The sequence below is a fragment of the Osmerus mordax genome, chromosome 23 (genome assembly GCF_038355195.1).
Source record: "Osmerus mordax isolate fOsmMor3 chromosome 23, fOsmMor3.pri, whole genome shotgun sequence".
Lineage (NCBI taxonomy): Eukaryota > Metazoa > Chordata > Actinopteri > Osmeriformes > Osmeridae > Osmerus > Osmerus mordax.
In genome coordinates this window covers 1,473,734-1,489,504 of record NC_090072.1, presented here as the reverse complement: position 1 = coordinate 1,489,504, position 15,771 = coordinate 1,473,734, and the positions used below count along the sequence as shown (strand labels likewise).

The window sequence follows — 15,771 nt, the reverse complement described above, 5'->3', positions numbered from 1 at the left end:
TTGTCTGATATATTTACCCCTCCTTTCTGCCCCCAGCCCTGATATGCCCCACCAACAGCCACTACGAGCCATGTGCCCCCGCATGCCCCCCCACCTGTGCCACCCCCCCCACCACGGGCTGCGGAGCACCCTGCTCTGAAGGGTGTGTGTGTAACCCTGGGTACGTCCTTAGCGCGGGCAAGTGTGTGAAGAAGGACAGCTGTGGATGCAAGCACACCAACGGACAGTACTATGAGGTAAGGGAAGAGTGTTTGTGTGTGGTTTTGTTGACTCATCACATCTTAACAAAACTTTAATAAACTGCATTCTTTTTTTTAACCCTCTCTTTATGTCTGTCTGTCTCGCTCCCTCTCTCTCTCTCTCTCTCTCTCTCTCTCTCTCTCCCCCTCTCTCTCTCTCTCTCTCTCTCTCTCTCTCTTTCTCTTTCTCAGCCTGGAGAGGAGTTCTACGTGGAGAACTGTCTGCTGAAGTGCAGGTGTGACGCCCCCTTCGTCACCTGTTCAGCAGCAGACTGTCCTCCTAAGGAAGAGTGCCGGTTGGAGGGAGGAGAGCTGGGATGCTACCCTATTGGTACGTCTTAACCATCAGCATCCTCAACACTAGATAGTTGGAATACACATAACAAGCAGACAATAGCCTGTTGGGAAATGTAGTTTAAGTCCTGGGAGAATAAATGGGGAGCTACCCCAATTTGTAGGCTTTCACCTTGAACATCAACCAGCAGAAACCTGCAAGAGAGCAGGCCAACAAAACAAAAGCCCAAGGTTTAAAGTGATACGCAGAAAGACAGATGTCAGAGTGGCTTTCTGGGGGCTGTAGAGATGTGAAGTAAAGAGTGGCATCATGGGAATTGTAGTCTAGATCTACAGAGTCGACATACTGCTGCCTCGTTTGACATGAAATGTCCCGGCCTCTGCCCCAACCATCTCTCTCTCTTTTTCTTTTGTTCTGTTCTTTCCCCTTTCTCGTTTTCATTTCAGCTCCTCCAACTACACCTAAACCAACAACTCCTGGTCCAACTACACCTAAACCAACAACTCCTGGTCCAACTACACCTAAACCAACAACTCCTGGTCCAACTACACCTAAACCAACAACCACTAAACCACCTGGTAGGGTTACATACAGACGGAAATATACCACAACCACTTTCACCCTGTATCTGAAATGTTTTCAACTTGCTAATGACTCTCCTCTCCCCTCCAGTGACATGCCCCCCTGATTCGCAGTACATTGAATGTGGGCCTGCCTGCATCCCTAGCTGCAAGGAGCCCTCCACCAACTGTACTGGTTCCTGCATCAGCGGCTGCTTCTGTAAGCCAGGCTACGTCTTCAAGGGCAGACGCTGCGTACCCCTGGAAAAGTGTGGCTGTCTGGACGATCAAAACAACTACTATGAGGTCAGAGGACAGGGGTTATGAACAGTTATAAAGCTTTTCTGAACACTTATGAGCACATTTGAACTTCTGCGGTCATGTTCAACTCCCAATGCAAATTTTGGATTCTTCGGAATGCTTAGGGATGTTTACGAACACTTATGAATGCCTATGAACAATTTCGAATGCCTACGACCACTTATGAATGCTCACGACCACTTATGAAACCCTACAAACCTTTATGAATGCCTATGAACACTTATAAATGCATATGAACACTTATGAATGCCCACAACCACTTATGCATGCCCACGGACACTTATGAATGCCTATGAACACTTATAAATGCCTACGAACACTTATGAATGCCCGCGGCCACTTATGAATGCCTACGAACACGTGAATTCCCTAGAAAGCAGTGGAGTTCTTACGAATGCTCACAATGCGATCAACAAGGCAAAGATAAACTGTGAATCGGAAGTTACAGCCAGTTCTCTAAGTCTGTGTCCTCTCTTGCAGCCTGGAGAGATCCTCTTTGGTGACGGCTGCTCCAAGCTGTGTCGCTGCGCAGGGAACTACACCCTGGAGTGTGTCGACAACTCCTGTCTCCCCACAGAAGAGTGTCGTGAGGTCGGAGGGGGCTCAAGCTGCTACCCCAAAGGTAGATAAGTCATCAGGAAACATTCCTAAACACTGTTGTGGAATCCTAGTGGAAAATGTAGTTACCTGAATCTGTACATTAGTAGGATTCCAGTTTTAGACATAATTGTAACTAACCGTACAGTCTGTGTAATCTTCTGATCAATCATAACTCTCCCTCTTTCTTTCATCATCCCTCCATCAGACACCTCCACCTGCGTGGCGTCTGGTGACCCCCACTACACCACCTTCGACAAGCGTCATTACAACTTCATGGGCAACTGCACCTACCTGATGTCCGAACCCTGCAACACCACCGCCGTGCAGCACTACGAGGTGCACGTGGAGAACGAGAACCGCCACAACCAGCCCGCCATCTCCTACGTGAAGGCCGTCCATGTGTACGTGCGCGGGCTCAAGGTCTCCATCCTGAAGGGAGGCACTGTGCAGGTGAGATGGAGGGATGGTGGGATGGTGCGATTGGTGGGGTAAGAGTGGGAGGCACAGAGAGAGAAGGATGAAGGAGCCTTTTCAACCCTTTGTGTTCATGTCTTGCCCTCTAGCTGAATGGTACCAACATCAACATACCACTTACCCCGGCACCAGGCGTGTCCGTGTTCCGATCAGGCAAACACTACACGGTTGCCATGGACTTTGGCGTGACCGTGCGCTACGACGGTAACCACCACATGGACATCAAAGTCATCAAGGAGTGAGTGAACACACATATTCCCGCTCACATTGAACACACGAAACACATGCACACACATAAAACACACAACAGAAATCTCATAAATTCACGAGCAAACACTATCATGGCATCCTTTCTGGTCCTGGTCCTGGGGTCCTGGGTTCCTGGTCCTAGTCCTAGTCTTTTTCCTGGTAATAGTCCCCAGTCCAGATGGGCCATTTCTGAAAAAGGAAGATCAGTCATTGTGGTGAGGCTTCGCTCATGTCCCTCCTGTCTGTGTGTGTAGCTACAAGGACCAGCTGTGTGGTCTTTGTGGAGACTACAACGGCAACTCCAAAGACGACTTCCGTAAACCCGACGGCTCTCTGACCACCAACGTCAACGACTTCGGAAACAGCTGGTTGACTGATCCAGAGTGAGTCCTTTACAAACACACACCTAAACACACACTTGCTCTCACACGTCTAAACCCCCCCCCCCTCCCACACACACACACACACACACACTCTAAGCATCCCTCTCCCCCCAGGTGTAATAAGAAGCCCAACACCACCCTCCCAGGCTGTACTGATGAGGATCAGGACAAGTATCAGGGTTCAGCCTACTGTGGCATTCTGCTGGACAAGAACGGACCCTTCGCTGTCTGCCACCCCAGGGTCAACCCCAACGTGAGCTGAACATTTACAAATAAACCATATACAGGCAAATACAAGTGCATTTACAATCAGTAAGTGTAGGAGTTACTGAAATAGGCTAACATATGAAGAAGTGAAGTGAGCTAGCTGAAACCGATTCTGTGTGTGTGTGTATCTCAGAGCTTCTTCAAGGACTGTCTGTTTGACCTGTGTGCTCTGGACGGAGCCAGGCCGGTGTTGTGTGAGGCCATCGAGGCGTACGTCAACGAGTGTCAAGACCGAGGGGTGGTCATCGGAACCTGGAGGAACGAGACCTTCTGTCGTGAGTGACACACACACATCTGATATTTGAAGCTCTGGAAAATTTCTACACATGCCAGTTAAGAGTTGTCTGATATATTTACCCCTCCTTTCTGCCCCCAGCCCTGATATGCCCCACCAACAGCCACTACGAGCCATGTGCCCCCGCATGCCCCCCCACCTGTGCCACCCCCCCCACCACGGGCTGCGGAGCACCCTGCTCTGAAGGGTGTGTGTGTAACCCTGGGTACGTCCTTAGCGCGGGCAAGTGTGTGAAGAAGGACAGCTGTGGATGCAAGCACACCAACGGACAGTACTATGAGGTAAGGGAAGAGTGTTTGTGTGTGGTTTTGTTGACTCATCACATCTTAACAAAACTTTAATAAACTGCATTCTTTTTTTTAACCCTCTCTTTATGTCTGTCTGTCTCGCTCCCTCTCTCTCTCTCTCTCTCTCTCTCTCTCTCTCTCCCCCTCTCTCTCTCTCTCTCTCTCTCTCTCTCTCTCTTTCTCTTTCTCAGCCTGGAGAGGAGTTCTACGTGGAGAACTGTCTGCTGAAGTGCAGGTGTGACGCCCCCTTCGTCACCTGTTCAGCAGCAGACTGTCCTCCTAAGGAAGAGTGCCGGTTGGAGGGAGGAGAGCTGGGATGCTACCCTATTGGTACGTCTTAACCATCAGCATCCTCAACACTAGATAGTTGGAATACACATAACAAGCAGACAATAGCCTGTTGGGAAATGTAGTTTAAGTCCTGGGAGAATAAATGGGGAGCTACCCCAATTTGTAGGCTTTCACCTTGAACATCAACCAGCAGAAACCTGCAAGAGAGCAGGCCAACAAAACAAAAGCCCAAGGTTTAAAGTGATACGCAGAAAGACAGATGTCAGAGTGGCTTTCTGGGGGCTGTAGAGATGTGAAGTAAAGAGTGGCATCATGGGAATTGTAGTCTAGATCTACAGAGTCGACATACTGCTGCCTCGTTTGACATGAAATGTCCCGGCCTCTGCCCCAACCATCTCTCTCTCTTTTTCTTTTGTTCTGTTCTTTCCCCTTTCTCGTTTTCATTTCAGCTCCTCCAACTACACCTAAACCAACAACTCCTGGTCCAACTACACCTAAACCAACAACTCCTGGTCCAACTACACCTAAACCAACAACCACTAAACCACCTGGTAGGGTTACATACAGACGGAAATATACCACAACCACTTTCACCCTGTATCTGAAATGTTTTCAACTTGCTAATGACTCTCCTCTCCCCTCCAGTGACATGCCCCCCTGATTCGCAGTACATTGAATGTGGGCCTGCCTGCATCCCTAGCTGCAAGGAGCCCTCCACCAACTGTACTGGTTCCTGCATCAGCGGCTGCTTCTGTAAGCCAGGCTACGTCTTCAAGGGCAGACGCTGCGTACCCCTGGAAAAGTGTGGCTGTCTGGACGATCAAAACAACTACTATGAGGTCAGAGGACAGGGGTTATGAACAGTTATAAAGCTTTTCTGAACACTTATGAGCACATTTGAACTTCTGCGGTCATGTTCAACTCCCAATGCAAATTTTGGATTCTTCGGAATGCTTAGGGATGTTTACGAACACTTATGAATGCCTATGAACAATTTCGAATGCCTACGACCACTTATGAATGCTCACGACCACTTATGAAACCCTACAAACCTTTATGAATGCCTATGAACACTTATAAATGCATATGAACACTTATGAATGCCCACAACCACTTATGCATGCCCACGGACACTTATGAATGCCTATGAACACTTATAAATGCCTACGAACACTTATGAATGCCCGCGGCCACTTATGAATGCCTACGAACACGTGAATTCCCTAGAAAGCAGTGGAGTTCTTACGAATGCTCACAATGCGATCAACAAGGCAAAGATAAACTGTGAATCGGAAGTTACAGCCAGTTCTCTAAGTCTGTGTCCTCTCTTGCAGCCTGGAGAGATCCTCTTTGGTGACGGCTGCTCCAAGCTGTGTCGCTGCGCAGGGAACTACACCCTGGAGTGTGTCGACAACTCCTGTCTCCCCACAGAAGAGTGTCGTGAGGTCGGAGGGGGCTCAAGCTGCTACCCCAAAGGTAGATAAGTCATCAGGAAACATTCCTAAACACTGTTGTGGAATCCTAGTGGAAAATGTAGTTACCTGAATCTGTACATTAGTAGGATTCCAGTTTTAGACATAATTGTAACTAACCGTACAGTCTGTGTAATCTTCTGATCAATCATAACTCTCCCTCTTTCTTTCATCATCCCTCCATCAGACACCTCCACCTGCGTGGCGTCTGGTGACCCCCACTACACCACCTTCGACAAGCGTCATTACAACTTCATGGGCAACTGCACCTACCTGATGTCCGAACCCTGCAACACCACCGCCGTGCAGCACTACGAGGTGCACGTGGAGAACGAGAACCGCCACAACCAGCCCGCCATCTCCTACGTGAAGGCCGTCCATGTGTACGTGCGCGGGCTCAAGGTCTCCATCCTGAAGGGAGGCACTGTGCAGGTGAGATGGAGGGATGGTGGGATGGTGCGATTGGTGGAGTAAGAGTGGGAGGCACAGAGAGAGAAGGATGAAGGAGCCTTTTCAACCCTTTGTGTTCATGTCTTGCCCTCTAGCTGAATGGTACCAACATCAACATACCACTTACCCCGGCACCAGGCGTGTCCGTGTTCCGATCAGGCAAACACTACACGGTTGCCATGGACTTTGGCGTGACCGTGCGCTACGACGGTAACCACCACATGGACATCAAAGTCATCAAGGAGTGAGTGAACACACACATTCCCGCTCACATTGAACACACGAAACACATGCACACACATAAAACACACAACAGAAATCTCATAAATTCACGAGCAAACACTATCATGGCATCCTTTCTGGTCCTGGTCCTGGGGTCCTGGTCCTAGTCCTAGTCTTTTTCCTGGTAATAGTCCCCAGTCCAGATGGGCCATTTCTGAAAAAGGAAGATCAGTCATTGTGGTGAGGCTTCGCTCATGTCCCTCCTGTCTGTGTGTGTAGCTACAAGGACCAGCTGTGTGGTCTTTGTGGAGACTACAACGGCAACTCCAAAGACGACTTCCGTAAACCCGACGGCTCTCTGACCACCAACGTCAACGACTTTGGAAACAGCTGGTTGACTGATCCAGAGTGAGTCCTTTACAAACACACACCTAAACACACACTTGCTCGCACACGTCTAACCCCCCCCCCCCTCCCACACACACACACACACACTGAGCATCCCTCTCCCCCCAGGTGTAATAAGAAGCCCAACACCACCCTCCCAGGCTGTACTGATGAGGATCAGGACAAGTATCAGGGTTCAGCCTACTGTGGCATTCTGCTGGACAAGAACGGACCCTTCGCTGTCTGCCACCCCAGGGTCAACCCCAACGTGAGCTGAACATTTACACATAAACCATATACAGGCAAATACAAGTGCATTTACAATCAGTAAATGTAGGAGTTGCTGAAATGGGCCAACATGTGAAGAAGTGAAGTGAGCTAGCTGAAACCGATTCTGTGTGTGTGTGTATCTCAGAGCTTCTTCAAGGACTGTCTGTTTGACCTGTGTGCTCTGGACGGAGCCAGGCCGGTGTTGTGTGAGGCCATCGAGGCGTACGTCAACGAGTGTCAAGACCGAGGGGTGGTCATCGGAACCTGGAGGAACGAGACCTTCTGTCGTGAGTGACACACACACATCTGATATTTGAAGCTCTGGAAAATTTCTACACATGCCAGTTAAGAGTTGTCTGATATATTTACCCCTCCTTTCTGCCCCCAGCCCTGATATGCCCCACCAACAGCCACTACGAGCCATGTGCCCCCGCATGCCCCCCCACCTGTGCCACCCCCCCCACCACGGGCTGCGGAGCACCCTGCTCTGAAGGGTGTGTGTGTAACCCTGGGTACGTCCTTAGCGCGGGCAAGTGTGTGAAGAAGGACAGCTGTGGATGCAAGCACACCAACGGACAGTACTATGAGGTAAGGGAAGAGTGTTTGTGTGTGTGTGGTTTTGTTGACTCATCACATCTTAACAAAACTTTAATAAAGTGCATTCTTTTTTTAACACTCTCTTTATGTCTGTCTGTCTGTCTCGCTCCCTCTCTCTCTCTCTCTCTCTCTTTCTCTCTCTTTCTCAGCCTGGAGAGGAGTTCTACGTGGAGAACTGTCTGCTAAAGTGCAGGTGTGACGCCCCCTTCGTCACCTGTTCAGCAGCAGACTGTCCTCCTAAGGAAGAGTGCCGGTTGGAGGGAGGAGAGCTGGGATGCTACCCTATTGGTACGTCTTAACCATCAGCATCCTCAACACTAGATAGTTGGAATACACATAACAAGCAGACAATAGCCTGTTGGGAAATGTAGTTTAAGTCCTGGGAGAATAAATGGGGAGCTACCCCAATTTGTAGGCTTTCACCTTGAACATCAACCAGCAGAAACCTGCAAGAGAGCAGGCCAACAAAACAAAAGCCCAAGGTTTAAAGTGATACGCAAAAAGACAGATGTCAGAGTGGCTTTCTGGGGGCTGTAGAGATGTGAAGTAAAGAGTGGCATCATGGGAATTGTAGTCTAGATCTACAGAGTCGACATACTGCTGCCTCGTTTGACATGAAATGTCCCGGCCTCTGCCCCAACCATCTCTCTCTCTTTTTCTTTTGTTCTGTTCTTTCCCCTTTCTCGTTTTCATTTCAGCTCCTCCAACTACACCTAAACCAACAACTCCTGGTCCAACTACACCTAAACCAACAACTCCTGGTCCAACTACACCTAAACCAACAACTCCTGGTCCAACTACACCTAAACCAACAACTCCTGGTCCAACTACACCTAAACCAACAACTCCTGGTCCAACTACACCTAAACCAACAACTCCTGGTCCAACTACACCTAAACCAACAACCACTAAACCACCTGGTAGGGTTACATACAGACGGAAATATACCACAACCACTTTCATCCTGTATCTGAAATGTTTTCAACTTGCTAATGACTCTCCTCTCCCCTCCAGTGACATGCCCCCCTGATTCGCAGTACATTGAATGTGGGCCTGCCTGCATCCCTAGCTGCAAGGAGCCCTCCACCAACTGTACTGGTTCCTGCATCAGCGGCTGCTTCTGTAAGCCAGGCTACGTCTTCAAGGGCAGACGCTGCGTACCCCTGGAAAAGTGTGGCTGTCTGGACGATCAAAACAACTACTATGAGGTCAGAGGACAGGGGTTATGAACAGTTATAAAGCTTTTCTGAACACTTATGAGCACATTTGAACTTCTGCGGTCATGTTCAACTCCCAATGCAAATTTTGGATTCTTAGGAATGCTTAGGGATGTTTAAGAACACTTATGAATGCCTATGAACAATTCCGAATGCCTACGACCACTTATGAATGCTCACGACCACTTATGAAACCCTACAAACCTTTATGAATGCCTATGAACACTTATAAATGCATATGAACACTTACGAATGCCCGCAACCACTTATGCATGCCTACGGACACTTATGAATGCCTATGAACACTTCTAAATGCCTACGAACACTTATGAATGCCCGCGGCCACTTATGAATGCCTATGAACTCTTATAAATGCCTACGAACACGTGAATTCCCTAGAAAGCAGTGGAGTTCTTACGAATGCTCACAATGCGATCAACAAGGCAAAGATAAACTGTGAATCGGAAGTTACAGCCAGTTCTCTAAGTCTGTGTCCTCTCTTGCAGCCTGGAGAGATCATCTTTGGTGACGGCTGCTCCAAGCTGTGTCGCTGCGCAGGGAACTACACCCTGGAGTGTGTCGACAACTCCTGTCTCCCCACAGAAGAGTGTCGTGAGGTCGGAGGGGGCTCAAGCTGCTACCCCAAAGGTAGATAAGTCATCAGGAAACATTCCTAAACACTGTTGTGGAATCCTAGTGGAAAATGTAGTTACCTGAATCTGTACATTAGTAGGATTCCAGTTTTAGACATAATTGTAACTAACCGTACAATCTGTGTAATCTACTGATCAGTCATAACTCTCCCTCTTTCTTTCATCATCCCTCCATCAGACACCTCCACCTGCGTGGCGTCTGGTGACCCCCACTACACCACCTTCGACAAGCGTCGCTACAACTTCATGGGCAACTGCACCTACCTGATGTCCGAACCCTGCAACACCACCGCCGTGCAGCACTACGAGGTGCACGTGGAGAACGAGAACCGCCACAACCAGCCCGCCATCTCCTACGTGAAGGCCGTCCATGTGTACGTGCGCGGGCTCAAGGTCTCCATCCTGAAGGGAGGCACTGTGCAGGTGAGATGGAGGGATGGTGGGATGGTGGAGTAAGAGTGGGAGGCAGAGAGAGAGAAGGATGAAGGAGCCTTTTCAACCCTTTGTGTTCATGTCTTGCCCTCTAGCTGAATGGTACCAACATCAACATACCACTTACCCCGGCACCAGGCGTGTCCGTGTTCCGATCAGGCAAACACTACACGGTTGCCATGGACTTTGGCGTGACCGTGCGCTACGACGGTAACCACCACATGGACATCAAAGTCATCAAGGAGTGAGTGAACACACACATTCCCGCTCACATTGAACACACGAAACACATGCACACACATAAAACACACAACAGAAATCTCATAAATTCACGAGCAAACACTATCATGGCATCCTTTCTGGTCCTGGTCCTGGGGTCCTGGTCCTAGTCCTAGTCTTTTTCCTGGTAATAGTCCCCAGTCCAGATGGGCCATTTCTGAAAAAGGAAGATCAGTCATTGTGGTGAGGCTTCGCTCATGTCCCTCCTGTCTGTGTGTGTAGCTACAAGGACCAGCTGTGTGGTCTTTGTGGAGACTACAACGGCAACTCCAAAGACGACTTCCGTAAACCCGACGGCTCTCTGACCACCAACGTCAACGACTTCGGAAACAGCTGGTTGACTGATCCAGAGTGAGTCCTTTACAAACACACACCTGAACACACACTTGCTCGCACACGTCTAACCCCCCCCCCCTCCCACACACACACACACACACACTAAGCATCCCTCTCCCCCCAGGTGTAATAAGAAGCCCAACACCACCCTCCCAGGCTGTACTGATGAGGATCAGGACAAGTATCAGGGTTCAGCCTACTGTGGCATTCTGCTGGACAAGAACGGACCCTTCGCTGTCTGCCACCCCAGGGTCAACCCCAACGTGAGCTGAACATTTACACATAAACCATATACAGGCAAATACAAGTGCATTTACAATCAGTAAGTGTAGGAGTTACTGAAATAGGCTAACATGTGAAGAAGTGAAGTGAGCTAGCTGAAACCGATTCTGTGTGTGTGTGTATCTCAGAGCTTCTTCAAGGACTGTCTGTTTGACCTGTGTGCTCTGGACGGAGCCAGGCCGGTGTTGTGTGAGGCCATCGAGGCGTACGTCAACGAGTGTCAAGACCGAGGGGTGGTCATCGGAACCTGGAGGAACGAGACCTTCTGTCGTGAGTGACACACACACATCTGATATTTGAAGCTCTGGAAAATTTCTACACATGCCAGTTAAGAGTTGTCTGATATATTTACCCCTCCTTTCTGCCCCCAGCCCTGATATGCCCCACCAACAGCCACTACGAGCCATGTGCCCCCGCATGCCCCCCCACCTGTGCCACCCCCCCCACCACGGGCTGCGGAGCACCCTGCTCTGAAGGGTGTGTGTGTAACCCTGGGTACGTCCTTAGCGCGGGCAAGTGTGTGAAGAAGGACAGCTGTGGATGCAAGCACACCAACGGACAGTACTATGAGGTAAGGGAAGAGTGTTTGTGTGTGGTTTTGTTTAACTACTCACAAGTATAGTGAAACATGAAATACGTTACTTTTTGGGGCCCTTTTCCTGGCCCCTCACCTTTAAATGTTTTTTTCAGGGGATTGTAGGGTTAGAGTGTTAAGTGTTAAGGTTAAAACTACATTAAAGGGTTAGATGTTAGTGCTTAAAGATAACATGATCCAGGCCCTAATAAGATAGAAAACAAACCTGTGTCCATGAGCGAATCTCACTCTCATCTCTCTTTGTGCTTATGTCTCTCTCGCTCTCCCTCCCTCCCTCTCTTCCTCCTCTCTCTCTCTTTCTCAGCCTGGAGAGGAGTTCTACGTGGAGAACTGTCAGCTGAAGTGCAGGTGTGACGCCCCCTTCGTCACCTGTTCAGCGTCAGACTGTCCTCCTAAGGAAGAGTGCCGGTTGGAGGGAGGAGAGCTGGGATGCTACCCCACTAGTAAGTCCTCATCTTACCAGTCAACATCCTCAAGGCTGATACGCCACAAGCCAACGGCATGATGGGAAATGTAGTTCAGGTAGAGGGGAGGAGAGCGTCACGCCTCCCTCCTCCACACCCCTCCCTCCCCCTTTTCTCCCTCCCTCCTTCCCACCCACACTCTCCCTCCACCTTCTCACCCCTTCCTTTCTCCCCCTTCTCTCATCTCAGGTTTCCAGGATTGTGTGATATCAGGGGACCCCCACTACAACACTTTTGACAAAAAGTTCTACAGCTTCATGGGCACCTGCACCTACACCCTGGCGAGGAACTGCAAGACCACCTCCGGTAAATCTCACACCTCTCCTGTTTCAAGTCAACTCCTTTACGCCTAAATTCCGACAGCCGTTCTCGTTCTACTCTTGAGTTCTGATGTTCTCGGTCTGGTTTTGCCGTGCTTTTTAATGCTGGTTCTGTTGGGTTCTTAGGCCCGAGGTTCTCAGTGGAAGGGAAGAACGAGGAGAGGGGCGGGCCTGGGCTGTCATACCTGCGGAAGCTCTACGTCACCGTTAACGGAATCACGGTCACCATGATGAAGAGCAGGAGGATCCTGGTTGGTCCACACACTCACACACACACACACATTTACATTTAGTCATTTAGCAGACGCTCTTATCCAGAGCGACTTACAGTAAGTACAGGGACATTCCCCCGAGGCAAGTAGGGTGAATTGCCTTGCCCAAGCACACAACGTCATTTGACATGGCCGGGAATCGAACTGGCAACCTTCAGATTACTAACCCGACTCCCTCACCGCTCAGCTACCTGACGAAACATATACTCACAGACACACACACATTTTAATATGGATGTAATATATACATAATACATACTATACATGCACAACCAAATTGACTTGCTTTTTACATTAGACATGTCAAAATATGCTATAGTACAAACTGTTGTAGACATGAAAATACAAGTAAATTTATATTGTTGTGCATTCTCTCGTTTTGTGGCATTTGTAAATGTTTGAATGGAAAATCTTAGAAAACACCTTTGCTCGACTTACACGTTTATCTCTTTATCAGGTCTCTCTTTATTACTGCAGTCATTCTCTCCATATCTCGTCTAATCCTCAGAGACAGCAGAAGCACACAACCGGCCTCTTTCAAATTCATCATCTATCTGTCCTCTCTCTTCTCTTTTTTGTTGTCTTTTATCGCTCATCCACTCACTTGGCATTTCTCGGTTAATCCTTCTAATCTCTTGGTTTTTTTTTCTTCCTGATAATACACCTTATCTCATCTTTCGTCCAAGGCCTCATCTCAGATTACACGAGAGGAATGTTCTTGGACAGCCGTAGAATGTAGAACTTAGAATGTAAAGTTTAGAACGTAAAGTTTAGAATGTAGCTGTGCTCAAAGATCACCATGGAGTTGACATAGTTTCTCCCCCTCATTCTCTCCCTCCCCCTCCTCCCCTCCCTCCCCCTCCTCAGGTTAATGGAAGGCGCGTGTCCCTCCCCAGTTCTCCCTCTCCTCTGATGACGCTGTCGCTGGCCGGTCAGTACGTCACCCTGCAGACCACCTTCGGCCTCAGGGTACGCTGGGACGGCACCCACTACGCCCAGATCACCGTTCCCAGGTGGGTGCATCCTCCGGTCGGGCACCAGGAAGTCCAGGCGCAACCACTTCCTGTCTCGACCCCCCCCCCCCCTCCACCTCGTAGTGTACTGATCTGAGGAGCAGAAGTGGTGAAAACAGAGAGTCTCAGGTGGAATGGGGAGGAAAGTTCTAGAGCGTTCGTGAGAGATCCATGAGGTCATAGAAGATTAATCGTCCGGAGGTTCTAGAACAAGTCCTTTAATTCCGTCCTCCATCGATGACCTTGATAATCCTGTGACAGGTTTCTCAGAATCTCTATATTTACTTTCTTTTTTTCCTTCTCCCCCCTCTTTCTCCCATCTCCTCCCCCCCTCTCCCCCTCTTCCCCTCTCTCCCTCATCCTCCCAGTTCCTACCAGGACCAGATGTGTGGTCTTTGCGGAGACTACGACGGTAACCCTAACAACGACTTGGAGAAGCCAGATGGCTCGCAGGCCGGAACATCCGACGACTTCTGCAACAGCTGGCAGACGGACGACGACGAGGACGACACGTGAGTTACCGCGGACGCCGTTGCTACGGTTACTGTCCGACGACCGATAGAGCTCTTGACGCTTGTGTGTAAGCGTGTCTTATTTGTTTGCGTGATAATTATGAGGATAGTAACTTTTATGGATGCAGCATTTTAGACACACCCAAGGATGCTCTACAGCAGTCTGTGATGATTATAGAAAACACATTCATCCACTGACTGCAAACGGCCAACAGAAGTGACGAGTTGGCACGTCACTTTGGAAAAAATAATCTGCTAAATGAACAGGAACAAAACAGAACAACATTTTGAGTTCATCTGTTCATCAACCCTAACCCTAACCTTTGAATGTTTGAACTGAACTTCTTGTCTTCCAGGTGCAAACCAGACACCAACCCTGACCCCACCTGCGACCCCAAACTAGAGGCGGAGGTCTCCAAACCTGAGAACTGTGGCAAGATGAACGACCCCGCTGGACCCTTTAGGTTAGCAGCACAACCTCAACACATCCTCAACACAACCTCAACACAACCTCAACACAACCTCAACACATTCTCAACACATCCTCAACACATCCTCAACACATCCTCAACACAACCTCAACACATCCTCAACACATCCTCAACACAACCTCAACACATCCTCAACACAACCTCAACACATCCTCAACACAACCTCAACAGAACTTCAACACAACCTCAACACAACCTCAACACAACCTCAACACATCCTCAACACATCCTCAACACATCCTCAACACATCCTCAACACAACCTCAACACAACCTCAACACATCCTCAACACAACCTCAACACAACCTCAACACAACCTCAACACAACCTCAACACAACCTCAACACATCCTCAACACAACCTCAACACAACCTCAACACAACCTCAACACATCCTCAATACAACCTCAACACAACTAACTATTGATTATCATACATAACTCAAATGTCCACTCTGATTGGCTGGCATCCTGTGCTGGTAGTATTATGCCCCCTGTGGGGCTTAGTGCAGTAGATCCATTGGCCCTCACACACGCAAATATTGATCAACACAAACACAATCCCTGGACAACTGACAGAGCTAAACAGCCCTGGAGGACCGATGATATCAGATTATGATAATCCACCATGTTCAGCCTAATATCAACAACTCAATTACAGTATTTTTAACTCACAAGAACACACATTTACTCTCTCTCTCAATCACTCCTCATCTCCAAGCACACATTTACACACAACCTAACTGCTCTCTCCCTCCTCCCCCCTCTCTCTCCCCCTCCCCCCCTCCCCCAGAGAGTGTATCGCCGTGGTGAACCCCATCCCGTTCTTCCGGTCGTGTGTGTATGACATGTGTCGTTACGAGGGGCAGCAGAGCGCACTGTGTGACCAGCTGCAGGCCTACACTGACGCCTGTCTGGGTGCAGGTGCCAAGGTGCACCAGTGGAGGGCGCCAGACTTCTGTCGTAAGTCTGCCCACTCAAACACACACACACACACACACAAACACGCGTACACACTCTCACACGCACAGCACTCTCACACGCACTCACACAAACAAATGCGTACACACACACGTGTACTCACACACACGTTAACAGAGAGAATCACATTTGTACACACATACACACACAAAACGCCCACTTTATCTATTTTTCCCTATTTACCTCCAGTTTCTTTGAGGCTCGGAGACAGCTTATACACTAGCACAGTACTGAGCCATGTTCATCAGCGTGTGTGGAGCTGCCTAT

The 15,771-nt window shown here is 49.1% G+C and overlaps 1 protein-coding gene across 1 annotated transcript in view; it reads left to right on the top strand.

Annotated features, from left to right (window-relative positions):
* zanl (zonadhesin, like) overlaps positions 1-15,771 on the top strand; it is a 30,193-nt gene that overhangs the window by 11,956 nt on the left and 2,466 nt on the right. The window contains 33 exon segments of the mRNA XM_067261996.1: positions 37-236; positions 432-570; positions 1,207-1,400; positions 1,896-2,037; positions 2,221-2,465; positions 2,579-2,727; positions 2,993-3,121; positions 3,236-3,374; positions 3,522-3,663; positions 3,765-3,964; positions 4,162-4,300; positions 5,921-6,165; positions 6,279-6,427; positions 6,685-6,813; positions 6,922-7,060; positions 7,208-7,349; positions 7,451-7,650; positions 7,809-7,947; positions 8,674-8,867; positions 9,383-9,524; positions 9,708-9,952; positions 10,057-10,205; positions 10,463-10,591; positions 10,701-10,839; positions 10,987-11,128; positions 11,230-11,429; positions 11,758-11,896; positions 12,107-12,223; positions 12,364-12,488; positions 13,377-13,522; positions 13,891-14,034; positions 14,391-14,498; positions 15,317-15,486. Of these exon segments, the coding sequence (XP_067118097.1) occupies positions 37-236; positions 432-570; positions 1,207-1,400; positions 1,896-2,037; positions 2,221-2,465; positions 2,579-2,727; positions 2,993-3,121; positions 3,236-3,374; positions 3,522-3,663; positions 3,765-3,964; positions 4,162-4,300; positions 5,921-6,165; positions 6,279-6,427; positions 6,685-6,813; positions 6,922-7,060; positions 7,208-7,349; positions 7,451-7,650; positions 7,809-7,947; positions 8,674-8,867; positions 9,383-9,524; positions 9,708-9,952; positions 10,057-10,205; positions 10,463-10,591; positions 10,701-10,839; positions 10,987-11,128; positions 11,230-11,429; positions 11,758-11,896; positions 12,107-12,223; positions 12,364-12,488; positions 13,377-13,522; positions 13,891-14,034; positions 14,391-14,498; positions 15,317-15,486 (5,250 nt within the window).